At 39.7% G+C, this 13,908-nt stretch overlaps 1 protein-coding gene across 5 annotated transcripts in view; it reads right to left on the reverse strand.

Annotated features, from left to right (window-relative positions):
• The window catches only part of Wdr47 (WD repeat domain 47), a 49,705-nt gene that overhangs the window by 34,553 nt on the left and 1,244 nt on the right, over positions 1-13,908 (reverse strand). For all 5 annotated transcript variants that reach the window (XM_048443519.3, XM_048443522.3, XM_048443523.3 and 2 more), the window contains one exon: positions 2,347-2,513. In XM_048443519.3, coding sequence (XP_048299476.1) covers positions 2,347-2,504 — 158 coding nt within the window. In that variant the 5' untranslated portion in view covers positions 2,505-2,513. Of the gene's footprint in view, positions 1-2,346; positions 2,514-13,908 lie in introns of those variants that run through there.

Below are 13,908 nucleotides of genomic sequence, written 5' to 3' on the forward strand. Positions count from 1 at the left end.
ACATTAATTTAATAAAAACTTTCTATCCTGTAAATTTTTTTTTTGGTTTTTGGTTTTTTTCCTACTACTCTACACAGAGAAACTGAAACTGTGCGTGTGCACGCGCGGGTCATTCTGCAGGCCATGGGGGGGGGGACACGACGGGATGGGATGGGACACGCTGAATTGCACCTCAGGTCAGTAAAATTCTATCACAAGCCAGCAGGCTCCTGGAGAGCAGTACTAAGTTCCAGAGGTATCAACACTTGAAAGACAATGGCAAGCCAGGTATGGTGGAGCAAGTCTTTAATTCCAGCACTTGGGAGGCAGAGGCAGGTGAATCTCTGAGTTTGAGGACATCCTGGTCTACAGAGCGAGTCACAGGACAGTCAAGGACATATAGAAAAACCCTGTCTCAAAATAAGAGGAGGAGGAGGAAAAGGAAGACAAGGGTGAAAGAGCACAGTCTCAGAACTGGTTCCTAACTCCAGTACTGTGAAGGTCCCTGAGGCTAAAAGGACCACAACATGGGTGCGGGAAGTACAAGTTTAATACGCCACAGCTCATATAACAAACCTTTGGTTCTCCTTTCAGCTCCATGTTCATGAATTCGGAACAGTGTATTTCTTTCAAGAATGCACAGTCCTTCTCAAGAATATTTGGAATCATTAAAATAAAATATATTTCTATCTGAGAACTTGGTATTTTCTTTTCCATCCAAGCCAGGTTGGGATATATTCAGTTTTCCACTGTAGCAAAAATGGCAATTCCCCTTGCCTTGAAAATCCCTCCTGCTAAAAATTGTTTCCTAGGAAAATAATTCAAAGTACAGGAAGTTCCATATATGTTCCATATATAAAAACTGTTCAATAGAGTATTTAAGAAAATTAGAGGGCTGGAGAGATGGCTCAGTGGTTAAGAGCATTGCCTGCTCTTCCAAAGGTTCTGAGTTCAATTCCCAGCAACCACATGGTGGCTCACAACCATCTGTAATGAGGTCTGGTGCCCTCTTCTGGCCTGCAGACATACACACAGACAGAATATTGTATACATAATAAATATATAAATATTTTTAAAAAAGAAAAAGAAAATTAGAAACAATGATATAAAAATGGGTGAAGCATTAAGAGACTAAACTGAAAAGTTTTAACATATATATTTGAAATCACAGAGAATTCTTGTGATACAACAAAATTATTTTGTTTTTGACAGTCTTGCTATGTAGCTCTGGTTGGCCTGGAACTCACTATATAAATCAGTGGTTCTCAATCTGTGGGTCTCAACCTCTTTGGGGTCACATATCAGGTATCCTGCACATCAGATATTTACATTATGATTCAAAACAGTAGCAAAATTACAGTTATGTAGTAACAACAAAAATAATATTATGGTTGGGAGTCACTACAACATGAGAAACTGTAATAAAAGGTTGCAGTATTAGGAAGGTTGAGAACCAGTAATGTAGACCAACCTAGCCTGGAACTCACAGAAATCTGCCTGCCTTACCTCTCAGGTGCTGGGACTGAAGACATACACTACAATACCCCAAAAATTTCTATTTTAAAAAAATATCCACAAGAGGGGCTGGGAGATCATTCAGTGGTTAAAAGCACTGCCTGATCTTCTGGAGGACCAGGGTTCAATTCCCAGCGCCTACGCGGCAGCTAACAACCATCTTACCTTCAGGTCCGGGGATCTGACACCTGCTAGCCTTCACAGGTACCAAACATGAACATGGTGTACAGACACACATTCAGGCATAACACAAATACACATAAATCTTAACTATATATTAAAATATATGTGTGTATAAATATATACATATATATGAATCACAATTGTTCCTAGGTAGTGGTAAATTTTCTTTATTTTTAATAATGAATATATTTCTATAATTTATTTTATGGCATTTGTTACCATGTACTCCTTATGCATATTTAGAAATGTTTACCTTTCCAGTGCTTTGGAATTCTTGAGTACTTTTTTTTTTTTTTTTTTTTTTGGTTTTTCGAGACAGGTTTCTCTGCAGCTTTTGGAGCCTGTCCTGGAACTAGCTCTTGTAGACCAGGCTGGCCTCGAACTCACAGAGATCCGCCTGCCTCTGCCTCCTGAGTGCTGGGATTAAAGGCATGAGTACTTTTTAAATTGCTATGATACTTTAACACTGTGACTCCAAAGACTAAGCATCTTACCACTAAAAACATCCTACAGATCTATTACTGTACACTGTGAATATTCCATCATGAAACAAAAACCAATTATTCAATTATATTTACAGTCTTTTATGAGCATATTACACATACCACCATATTAATCCTCTTCTTTGGAAGAGCTACATGTAAGCCTCGTAGTAATAATGTAACATACCTCAGGAAAAGCATATCATCTGAAAATAGGCCATTTATAACTCCACTTTCCTTCTCAAGGGCCAGCATACTAATGTGAAGCTTCTTTGAATTCAAGAAGTCCAAAATCAGCTTAATGATTTCCACCTCCTTCACATTCACGGTCTCTTCCGCCGTCATATTGCTAGCCTAAATAAAAGAAAACAACAAAAATTTAGTCCTACTGTTTTATGTGTAGGTTTAGTCGCCTAGAAATGACAATGTCACTTGGGAATTTTTAGTACATGTATTTCAAAGTAAAATTAACTATTAAAACTGAGCCATTCTTTAATGTGTTAAAAATTATAGCTCAGATATTTTAAAAGTACTAATCTGTGAGAAGTACACATTGGAGTGATGACAGATTAAATGATGAGGTCTGAGGCATCTCAGAATAATCCAGCAGTAACAATATCAGGAGTGTCTAACATTCAAGACACTGTGCCACAATGCTGTCACCTACAAAGTCCATCTCAAGGATACTTCCTCTTCCCCAATTGAGTTAGTAACAATAACAAAAATCATAATTCTAACTAAGTTTACAATTTTTCACTGGGTTAAATTCATATACATCCTAGGAAACATGCAGTCTGTGGATCAAACACTGGTCACTCATGAATCATTTTGGAGTTAAACATAGTAAGGTTCAACTGAAACATGCAATTTATTGGTAACATCAGTGCTGTACTGGTAGTATCAATTATACTTCAACACTTTAAAATTCCTTCAACTCAGATTAGATCAGTCATGGGTCTAAAGGAAAACCAAACACTATTGTTATGTTAAAGAAAATGGCAATAAGATAACCCCTAACAATACTCTGCTGTACCTATAGATCAGCATCTGGCTCAGTCATCATCAGAGAAGTTTCCTCTTGCAGCAGATGGGAACTAATACAGAGACCCACAGCTCAACAATGTGCAAAGAGCACTCAGTCACAAATGAGAAACTTCATCAAACCTCTCCCCTTCAGGAATCACAGAACTATCAAAGAGGAGGCTGAACAATTCTAAGAGCCAGAGCGGAAGAAGACGCCACAGGAAACAGTGCCTTCCAGACATAACAGTACCGACGCACATATGAACCCAAAGGCAGCATGCACTGGGCCTGCACACGCCCAAGACAGATGGGGTCCCAGTGCTCAGAGGGGGACATGGACAAGGACTCCTATCCCTAACCAAGAACCTACCTCCAATTGACAACTGCTTGCAAAGGGAGTTTCACCGGGTATATAAACCACACTTAAGGGCAGTCCCAAGCCCAGCAATAGATGACCAACACAAAACAAACTCAATGATATTTCTGTAGAATTTTTTTGTCTCATATTGCTTTGTTTGGGCATTTTTTTAAAATCTTACTGGTTTTTTGCTTGTGTATTATGGTTTCCAATTTTGTGTTTTTATGGATTTTGTTTGTGTGTGTTTCTTGCACATTTTCATTTTTTAAAATTTTTGATTTTTTTAAATTTGCCTGTTTTCTCAGAGAGAGGGAAATAAAGGAGGTATGGAGTTGAGTGTGTAGGGAGGTGGAAAGAATCTGGGATATGTGGGAGAGGAAACTGTGAACAGAATATTTCATGGAAAAAAAAACTGTTCTCAAGAGGAAAAAATAAAATAAAATTCCTCTTCCTAACACTTACCTATGATCTGTAGAGATACAACTGAATACACAGGCTATGAAATCAGAAAGATTTACAACTCAGAGGACTGAAAGAACCATTAGATCCTCTCATTTTGTACAAGCTGTATACAACTGTACTTTTCAAATGTTAAAACACATAGGAAACACCCTGACAGATTACAAGAACATGGACAAAAGTAGCTCTCTCTTTGCCTCATCTACAGTGAAAATGAAGCGCATTCTCAGCAATCAGACTGTCCACATTCCAGAAAATGTGACATCACACTGAAGGGGCGTAGTTATTGTAAAAGGCCCTAGAGGAACCCCTCAGAATGACTTCAATCACATCAACATCAAGCTGAGTTTCCTTGGAAAGAAAAAGAAGAGGTTCTGGGTTGATGAATGGCTACTGTCTGAACTATCTGTGGTCATGTTCAGAACAGGACCAAGAGTGTTATGCTGAGCTTCCATTACAAAATGAGGTCTGCACATGCTCACTTGCCCAGCACTGTTATTATCCAGGAGAATGGGTCTCTGGTTGAAATCTGAAATATCTTGGGTGAAAAATATGTTCTGTTTCTCAAGCCTAGATAATCCTTGAAGGAAATGATATTAAATTTATTTCAACTCCATGGCTTTGAACCAACAAGTCACAACAGTTAAGAACAGGCCATCAGAAAGGTTTTGGATGGCCTCTGTGTGTCTGAAAAGGGAGCAGCGTAGCATGCTGATGAGTGAGACCAGAGTTATCCAGCTCCAGAAACAAGATCCCGGATCATAACTACAATTTGGGAATAAAAAAATAAAATATCTCTATTAAAGAAAACAAACAAACTCATAACAGGGCTGTCAATTTGGCTCAGCAGGTAAAGGTCCTTGCTGTCCAGGCTGACAACCTAAGTTCAATGCCCAGGACATACACAGTGAAAGGAGAGAAGAGACTTCTGGCAAGTTGTCCTCTGACTTGCACATTCTATGACATGCATTGACTCACAGAGACACAAAATAAAATAAATATATGTAAAAATTTCCTCAGAGCAATGCAAGATTACCATGCTAATGGACTAGCTGCAAGAACTAGTCCTGATAACTAACAGGACTATCAGGAAGCATTCTTTCTCATAGGACCAAGTCATTCTAACCAAGCTCACAGAAACATAAGCACAAGCTTGTAGATAATCCAGTTCTGCTCTTTCTCAATCTGTTAATTCTTCTCTATTTCTTCATGAAGAGAAAGGCAAATGTACAGCCAACTAGAATGTTCTCATCATCAAACAGCATACTGTCTGTTATAGAGAGAAGCTGCATGGATAAGGAGAAGAGTGTGTTAAGATAATCACTTAACTAAAAAAAAAAAAATAGCCCCTGGCAAACCTGCAACTCTTTTCATGGACCAGACTGGACTCTAGCTCACAGAGATCCACCTGCCTCGACCTCCTGAGTGCTGGAATTAAATGCATGCTCCACCATGCTGGACTTATTTATGTGTATGGTTTTTGCCTGCTTATATATCTGTGCACCATGTGCATGCAGTACCTAAGGACACCAGAGGAGGACATGAGATCCCTTGGATCCATCATGGAAATCGTCATGAGGGAGGGAGGCACACAACCACAACACACACAGGACGGAACAGGACACAACATCACATTTGTTCAACTAATGCTAGTTAAACAAACTTGAGATGTAAAAAATGTTAAGCAGTGGTGACTCATGCCTTTAATCCCAGCACTTGGGAGGCAGAAGCAGGCGGATCTCTAAGTTTGAAGTCAGCCTGGTCTATGCAGAGTTCTAGGGCAGTCAAGGCTACACAGAGAAACCCTGTCTTGAAAAACAAAAAACAAGTCAGGCAATGGTGGCGCACACCTTTAATTCCAGCACTTGGGAGGCAGAGGGGCAGGTGGATCTCTGTGAGTTCAGGCCCAGCCTGGTCTACAGAGTGAATTCCAGGACAGTCAGGAGTGTTTCACAGAGAAACCCTGTTTTGAAAACAAACAAAAACCAAAAACGAAAACTAAAAACAAAACACAAATATACATGCATTTATTCATACATACACACATACATAACATACACTTCTAAGGCCATAAGAAGTTAGTTTTGTTTCCAACTTCACTAATTTTTTTTTGTTTGTTTTTTAATGCCATTCTGGTCCCTTGACACAGCAATTTTGTAAAAGTCAATTCTAAAAGCATCTTAGGTAGGCTTCCCAGCCTATGGTTGCTGAGAACACTTACTGAAAAGAATTCACAAAGGAACAACAATAGGATATATTCCACTGAAATGGGGGGGGGGTTTCAATGCCCGCATATCCATTAATAAATGGTAGCTCTTTTGAAATCACAACATATAATTCTGTGTTTCTTAGGGATTTTCTTTTGAGAGGTAAATTTTTACTTATATTCAATAACTAAACTAGGTAACAATTTTTTTAATATAAGAGAAGAGGGGCTGAAGAGGTCACACAGTGATTAAGAACACCGACATGGGTAGTGATGGCACATGTCTTTAATCCCAGCACTCGGGAGACAGAAGCAAGAGGATCTCTGTTGAGTTTGAGGCCAGCCTGGTCTAAAGAGCGAGTGCCAGGACAGGCTCCAAAGCTACATAGAGAAGAAACCCTGTCTTGAAAAACCAAAATAAAAAAAAAAAGTGCACTGGCTCAGCTGTGTGTATTAGTTTACCCCAGCACTCAGAAGGCAGGTCTTTATGAGTTCAAGGCCAGCCTGGTTTACACAGTGAGCTCAACAAAAGCTTGAACCACATAGAGAGACCCTGTTTCAAAACAACAAAAAGAAGGAAGGGAGGGAGGAAGTGGGGGGAGAAAGGAAGGAAGGGAGGGAGGAAGGGAGGAAGGGAGGAAAAAATGGGGGGAAAAAACCCACCACCAACAGAAAAAAAACAAAAACCAACTATCTGTTCTTCCAGGTGTTCACATCTGGCATCAGACATCCACATGGCACTCATAACCCTCTCTAACTCCAGTCCCAGGGGATCTGATGCCATTTTCTAGCTTCTTCACGTACTACACCCATAAACACAAAATACCCATAAACACAGAATACAGGCAAAAGAAAAAAGTTTGATATAAAATTAGTTTTATAAATCTAAGATTATAGGCCCTCTGCATATGGGAGACAGTTATATAACTTAGTCTATCTGAGGGGTCCCTGGAAGTAGGACCAGGATCTCTCTCCATGGTGCATGAGATAGCTTGTCTGGAGCCCATTCCCTACAGTGGGATGCCATGCTCAACCTTAATGCAGGCGGAAGCGCCTGGTCCTCCCTTCACTTAATGGGCCAGGTTTTGTTGACTCCCCATGGGAGCCCTTACCCTTCGGGAGGAGTGGATGGGGGGGGGGTGCTGGAGGAGGTGGCAGGGGGGATGGGAGGGAGAACTGTGGTTGGAATGCAAAATGAAATTTTAAAAAACTTAAAAAATCGTTAAAAAAAGAAATCTAAGATTAAAGGTTAACATTAACAGATTAAAATAATAACAGAAATGTAGTTTATATATAAAGAAAATTCTCACTGAGTGGTGGTGGCACAGGCCTTTAATCCCGGCACTCAGGCAGCAGAGGCAGGAGAATCTCTGAGTTCAAGACCAGTCTGATCCACAGAGTGAGTTCCAGGACGGGCTCCAAAGCTACTCAGAGAAACCCTGTCAAAATCCAAAACAAAAAAATTTTCATGAAAAACTAGCTGCAAGCAGTAACATACTACAGTAAACTCAGCACTCAAGAGGCCACAGCAGGACTACTGAGAATTTGAGGTCAGCCTGAGTTATCTAGTTTGTCTAAGTCAAACTCGGACTACACAGCAAGACAATGTGTCAAAAGAAAAAAAATCAGGGCTAGCTTTCTAACCAAATAAAAATAGAAATGACTTAACTGTTCCTTTGCAATGACGTTGCTTACTTAAAATACAGAATTGGAAAGAAGGAAAACACGGGCAGCTAAGAAAGATTCTGAAGTTAAGAAATTAGGATAGTTTTAAAAAAAAAGTGCTTACAGTTTCCTTTCTGTTACTTGCATTTAATTTTTGTGATTTACTTCAACTCATATTTTAGAAAGAGGAAGCACATATTCTGGTGGATACTATAAAGTCTGGAATAATCAGAAATTTTGAGTTTATAAAGTCAGTTAAATAAAAGAAAATAGATATTCTTTAAGTAATTTTTTAAAGATTTATTTATGTATGCAGTGTTCTGCATGCATGCATGCCTATGCGCCAGAAGAGGGCACCAGATGTCATTAAAGAGAGTCACATTGTGGTTGCAGGGAATTGAACTCACAGCCTCTGGAAGAGCAGCCAGTGAGAGCTTTTAACCTCGGAATCATCTCTCCAGGTCTCTTTAAATAATTTATCATATGAAGCTTTCCTTCTAACTACAAAGCTCCATCATTCTGCTAGTCACCTATAAACGCGTGTCCTCTCTTAATGCTGACAACCATCTTCTGATCACCGACTCTCTTACCTTCCAGAACTGTGGATGATGGTGACCCACAGAAACAGACTGTGGCGCTGAAGGTATGAACATAAAGGGTTTAGCTACCATGCAAGAAGCACTGGACCACAGAAGCCAGGCATGGTGATGCAAACCTGCAACTACAGCCCTCAGAAGGAAGAGGAAGGAAGACTGGGTGGGCCATCCTTGGCTACAGAGCAAGTTCAAGGCCAGTATGGGCTCCTCAAAATATAAAAAGGGGACCAGAGAACTGTCTCAGTACCTAAAGGCACTAACCACGAAACCTGAAACCCTAAGTTTGATCCATGGGAATCCACATCTTAGAAGGAGAAAGCCTACCCCCATAGGTTATTCTCTGACCTCCACATGTATACAACGGTGTGCACACACAAATACACAACACACAGCAGAGAATAAACTTTTAAAAGCTAAAACAAGAAGAAACATATTATACCCCGGCACAGTGGACACTCCTGAATCACAACAGTGGGATAAAGCTGGGGTGGGGTGGGGTGGGGGAATCAGGGACAGACATGACTACAGACAACTGGGGACATAGCGAGACAAACGATGTTTAAAGCCTGGTGCTACTTTAAGTAGCTACAGAAATAAAGTTAGCGTATACATATACCTAAAATGTCTCTCAAAAAAAAAAAAATACAAGGAACTGGCAATAATGGTTGTTTCCCAAAGACCTAGATAGGTAATAGGAATGGCTAGATGACTTTTTATGATATACCTTGTTAAATCTTTTGAATTTTGTACCATTACAAATATTAGCCAAGCAGTGGTGGTGCACACCTTTAATCCCAGTACTCGGGAGGCAGAGGCAGGTGGATCTCCTTGAGTTTGAGGTCAGCCTGGTCTACAGAATGAGTTCCAGGGCAGGCTCCAAAAGTAAACAGAAAAACCCTGTCTTGAAAAACAAAAACAAACAAAAAAAATACATTCAAAAAATTTAAATGTGAGGCTAGAAAGAAGGTTCAGTAGTTAAGAGAGCTTGTTACTCTTCCAGAGAGCCCCAGCCCCAGTACCCACACCAGCAGCTCACAACCACCTGACTCCAGCTGCAGAGTATCCCACTTCTTCCCTGGTTTCTGCAGGCAACTGCATACATATGGCGTACGACTATGGTGTTGCACACACTTGAGAAGCTGAGGCAGGACTATATGCTCAAACCGCAGCAATTCCAGGCAGAATTTCTGAACACAGAAAGGCTACATTTCAAAAGATCATCATCTTAGCTCAGGCTGGTTTCAGACTTGAGATCCTCTTGCCTCAGCCTCCTGAGTACTGCAGATAAAAGTATGCACCCTGACAGTGGGTTTCTGATAAGAAAACAACTTTTAATTAAAAGTTTTAATTAAAATTAAAAATTTGGAGCTGAAGAGATAATTCAGCAGTTTAAAGCACTACCACTCTTGCAGAAGACCCAAGATCAGTTTCTGCACCCATATCCAATGAGTTACAACATGCTTGAACTCCTGCTCCCAGGGATCCAAAACCCTCAAAAGGCACCTATAGCATGTGTGTGCACGTGTACACAAACACACAGGAATAAAAGTAAAACTAAACCCTTAAAATTTTTAAATAAAATTAAGCTAAAAAATTTACAAACAAAAAAGTTTTAAATTAGATCACAAAGGTTCTGTTCTATTATTGAGCTGCAAACTAAAGCAGAATCCCCAAAACAAGATTAACTGTTTAGTTTACAATATATAAACACTGGGTACTATTCTTAGATCTTATGTATATTGTTAATAGAGCCTTACAAAACCATTCTTCACATCCCCTCCCTACTGGAAGATGCTCCCCTAAATACATGCGAATATCTGTCTTAATTAAAGCACATGGATTAGAACACAGTATTTTGGGTACGGTCTGGTCAGTAACTATATACAGTAAACTAACACGTCTCACAACTGAGGCCATTTTACAATGAATGCACCAGAAAAACTGCCTAATGTCACCACTTATTTGTGATCCACTTTTCGCATCACCTAAAATTTCATCACCAAGCCTCCCCCCCCACACACACACTTTGAGGCATTACTGTAGTCTAGGTTGTCCTGGAACTTGTTATGTAGACCATGCTACTCCAAACTCACAGTAATCCACCGCCTCCCAAGTGCTGGAATTACAGGCATTTAGGCACCATGTCTAACTCAAAGTTGCTGTAGCAGAAGCTGGCTCTGAACTAATAATCTTCCTGACTCCACCGCCCAAGGCCTGGATTACAGATGTGTGCCACCATACCCACCTCCCATTTTTTTCTTTTCTTTTTCTTTTTCCAGAGTTGAGGACAGAATTCCGGGCCTTGAGCTTGCTAGATAAGTGCTCTAACACTGAGCTAAATCCCCAACAATCCCCTCCCCAAACCTCTGGTCTCCCTGGGTACCAGCCCTAAGAAGCACACACCCCTACACAAATACACATACACACACACACACACAGACACTCCCTCTCTCTTCTCTCTTACTTTTTTTTTCTTTTGTAGCTCTGACTGTCCTAGAACTCACTTTGTAGACAGGTTGGCCCTGAACTCACAGAGATCAGCCTGCCTCTGCCTCCAGTGTGCCGGAATTAAAGGCATGTGCCACCACACCAGGCTAATTAAATAAATATTTAGAACAAAAACATTTAACTAGTACCTGCGAGTTGCCTCAGTAATTGCCACCAAGCTCAATGACCTGAGTTTGATTCCAGGACCCATATTATGGAAAGAGGGAGCCAACTTCTTCAATTTGTCCCTTGCACATACACTGTGCATGCACACAAAATAAGTAAGTAAATAAACGTAACTGAAAGTTTTAAACATATATTTAAGCATTTTTTACATGTTAACACCAGTCTGCATACATCAGATACAATGTTAAGTCACTATGGTGAACATGAAAATAAAACACACACAAACACATGCACACTTGGTTTTAAAACAGTGATTTTTTATTTTGTTTTGTTTTGTTTTCCAGACAGGGTTTCTCTGTGTAGCTTTGGAGACCATCCTGAAACTCACTCTGTAGACCAGGCTGGCCTCCAACTTACAGAGATCCGCCTGCCTCTGCCTCCTGATTATAGGCATGAGCCACCACCACCCAGCTCAGTGTGATATTTTATAAAGAACATGAAGTACAGAGTACATGGGTATAAATTTTTTTTTATATATGAGAATAAAAATATTCTTTTTAAATTTTGTATTTTATTACTTAATGAATGAGTGTTTTGCCTGCATGTGTGTCTGTGCGCCACTCAGGCACCTAATGCCTACAGAGAAGAAGAGGGTGTTATATCCCCAGGACTGGAGGTATAGATGGTTGTAAAACACTATATGTGTGCTGGGACTTGAAGCCAGGTCCTCTGAAAGGGCAGCCAGTGCTCTTAGCCACAGAACCATCTCTCCAGCCCCAAACTACTAGTCTTTGAAACTACGCAGAGTAAGTGAAAAGGTACTAACGTTTATTTACAGAAAGTCTTGTGATAGATACTTCCATACACTATCTAGCTATATTAGTTCTCATGCCCCTGTGATCATCATTTTACAGGGGATTACACTTAAATGCTTAGAGGTTCAGAGAAAATAAGTACATGGCCCAGATGAAACAAGCCAGTCTGTCTAAACCAGTAGCTCCCAACTTTCCTAACGCTGTGACCCCTTAATACAGTTCCTCACATTCTGGTGACCCCAACCATAAAATTATTTTCATTGCTACTTCACAATGTAATTTTTTACTGTTATGAATCTTAACGTAAGCATCTGATATGCAGGATATCTGATATGTGACCCCTGTGAAAGGGTCACACGAACCCCTCAAAGGGGTCGAGACCTGTAGGTTGAGAACCACTGACCAATCTGTACATTTCCCATTACATTACTCTTAACTTTTTACAGGGCTTTAAAAAAGAAAGGAAAATTAGAATTTAAGTGATGGTGAACCTAGTATCAGTCAAACTTTCAAAACCTTAAAAATAACAAAACTGAAATCTGACTTTTTTCCTGGGCTATGTGAGAACTAGCTATTCATTAACTAAGCTTCTTAAACTTTTATACTTAAAAGACAGAAGAAACTAAACTCAGCTGAGAGTTTACTTGGCATCAGTGAACTCCATGGGAAATCTACTTTGAAATCTCTGAATGTTATCATAGAAATTAGTGTTAATATTGCCTTCCCGCTGTGTCTTTGTTTTGCACAAACACATCAACTCTTCACAGAAAATTCAGGACTATTTCTTGCGCCACTTGCATGCCTACAGATCAGTTTCTTGGATACTGAAGCTTATTCATCCTTAACTTCATTTCTGTTGTTCTGGGGATCAAGCCCAGGGTTTATGGAAACTATAACAGTATCTGTCACTGAACTACACGCCCAAGCTGAAATGGTGTCAACACCTGAATTTGAAAAACTTAAGTCTGAGGGAATAAAGCTATGTCTTCATTAGTCAATAACTGGTGAATCACAGTGAGGATTATCCAGTGCCAAACATAACTCAAGTTATTAGTAACAGCCTGATTTGCAAGAAAGCATCACTAACCCTTACATACAAGAAGAAAATACCCTCTTTCACCTACATCATCATATAAGCAAGAAAAAAAATTTTTAAAACTCTACCAAGAATGGGAATACACCTCAAGTGTTCCCATAATTCCTTTTAGCCCCTGTAATAAATAAGGTCCTAGGACTAGAAATGTTAAAAAGGTTACAGAGAAAATGGTAATGATCCTTGTCTGTGTCCCCTCTAATAAGAGGTGGTCAACAGATGCCTTAATGTTGTCTCAAGTGCTTGCAAGTGAACTGTTCTCAACATCAAGTCCCACTCAGACTCCAACACCAGGTGTTATTCCTATTTTACAGAACAAGAAAGAAAACAAGGTCAGTGATAGGATACATATCTCTTCCAAGACTGTAATTACAGTAGCAAAGAAAGAGAAGCCTAAATCCAGGCAATATGATTTCTAGGGACCTGAACTGCCAAGAAAAACTGGACATTTTTCTTATTTTGAAATGTTTTTCAAACTGTAGCACATACTAACCAAGTCATATGGTGTCCATTCAGTGACAAATTATTTCACGAACAGCAAAAGAGACTGCACAATTATGTAACTGGAAATATTGGTTAACGCTCTTGTTCTCCTATGATACATTCCTACTACTGATTTTCATAAAAAGGGACAAAACTAGGAAGTAGCAGGGTGGGAAATAAGTTAAATGTCACACACACACACAATAATGGCACCCCAATGCAAGGAATTTACGCTTTGGGTGCTTTACCTACGGGTTATTTAGTTGTCTTTCCCATTTACGTGTGATTTTGTTGTTGAAAGCAATGTATCTTCCCACAAATCTTAATGTACAATGACTCATTACATCTCCCTTATAATGAGACCTCCAGAATGTGTCATATAAAGGAAAATTGGCTCCTCGGCGGTTCTCCTTTCTAGTAAAATGTAAAGAACATATG

The sequence above is a fragment of the Myodes glareolus genome, chromosome 17, assembly GCF_982192425.1.
Source record: "Myodes glareolus chromosome 17, mMyoGla1.1, whole genome shotgun sequence".
Classification (NCBI taxonomy): Eukaryota; Metazoa; Chordata; class Mammalia; order Rodentia; family Cricetidae; genus Myodes; species Myodes glareolus.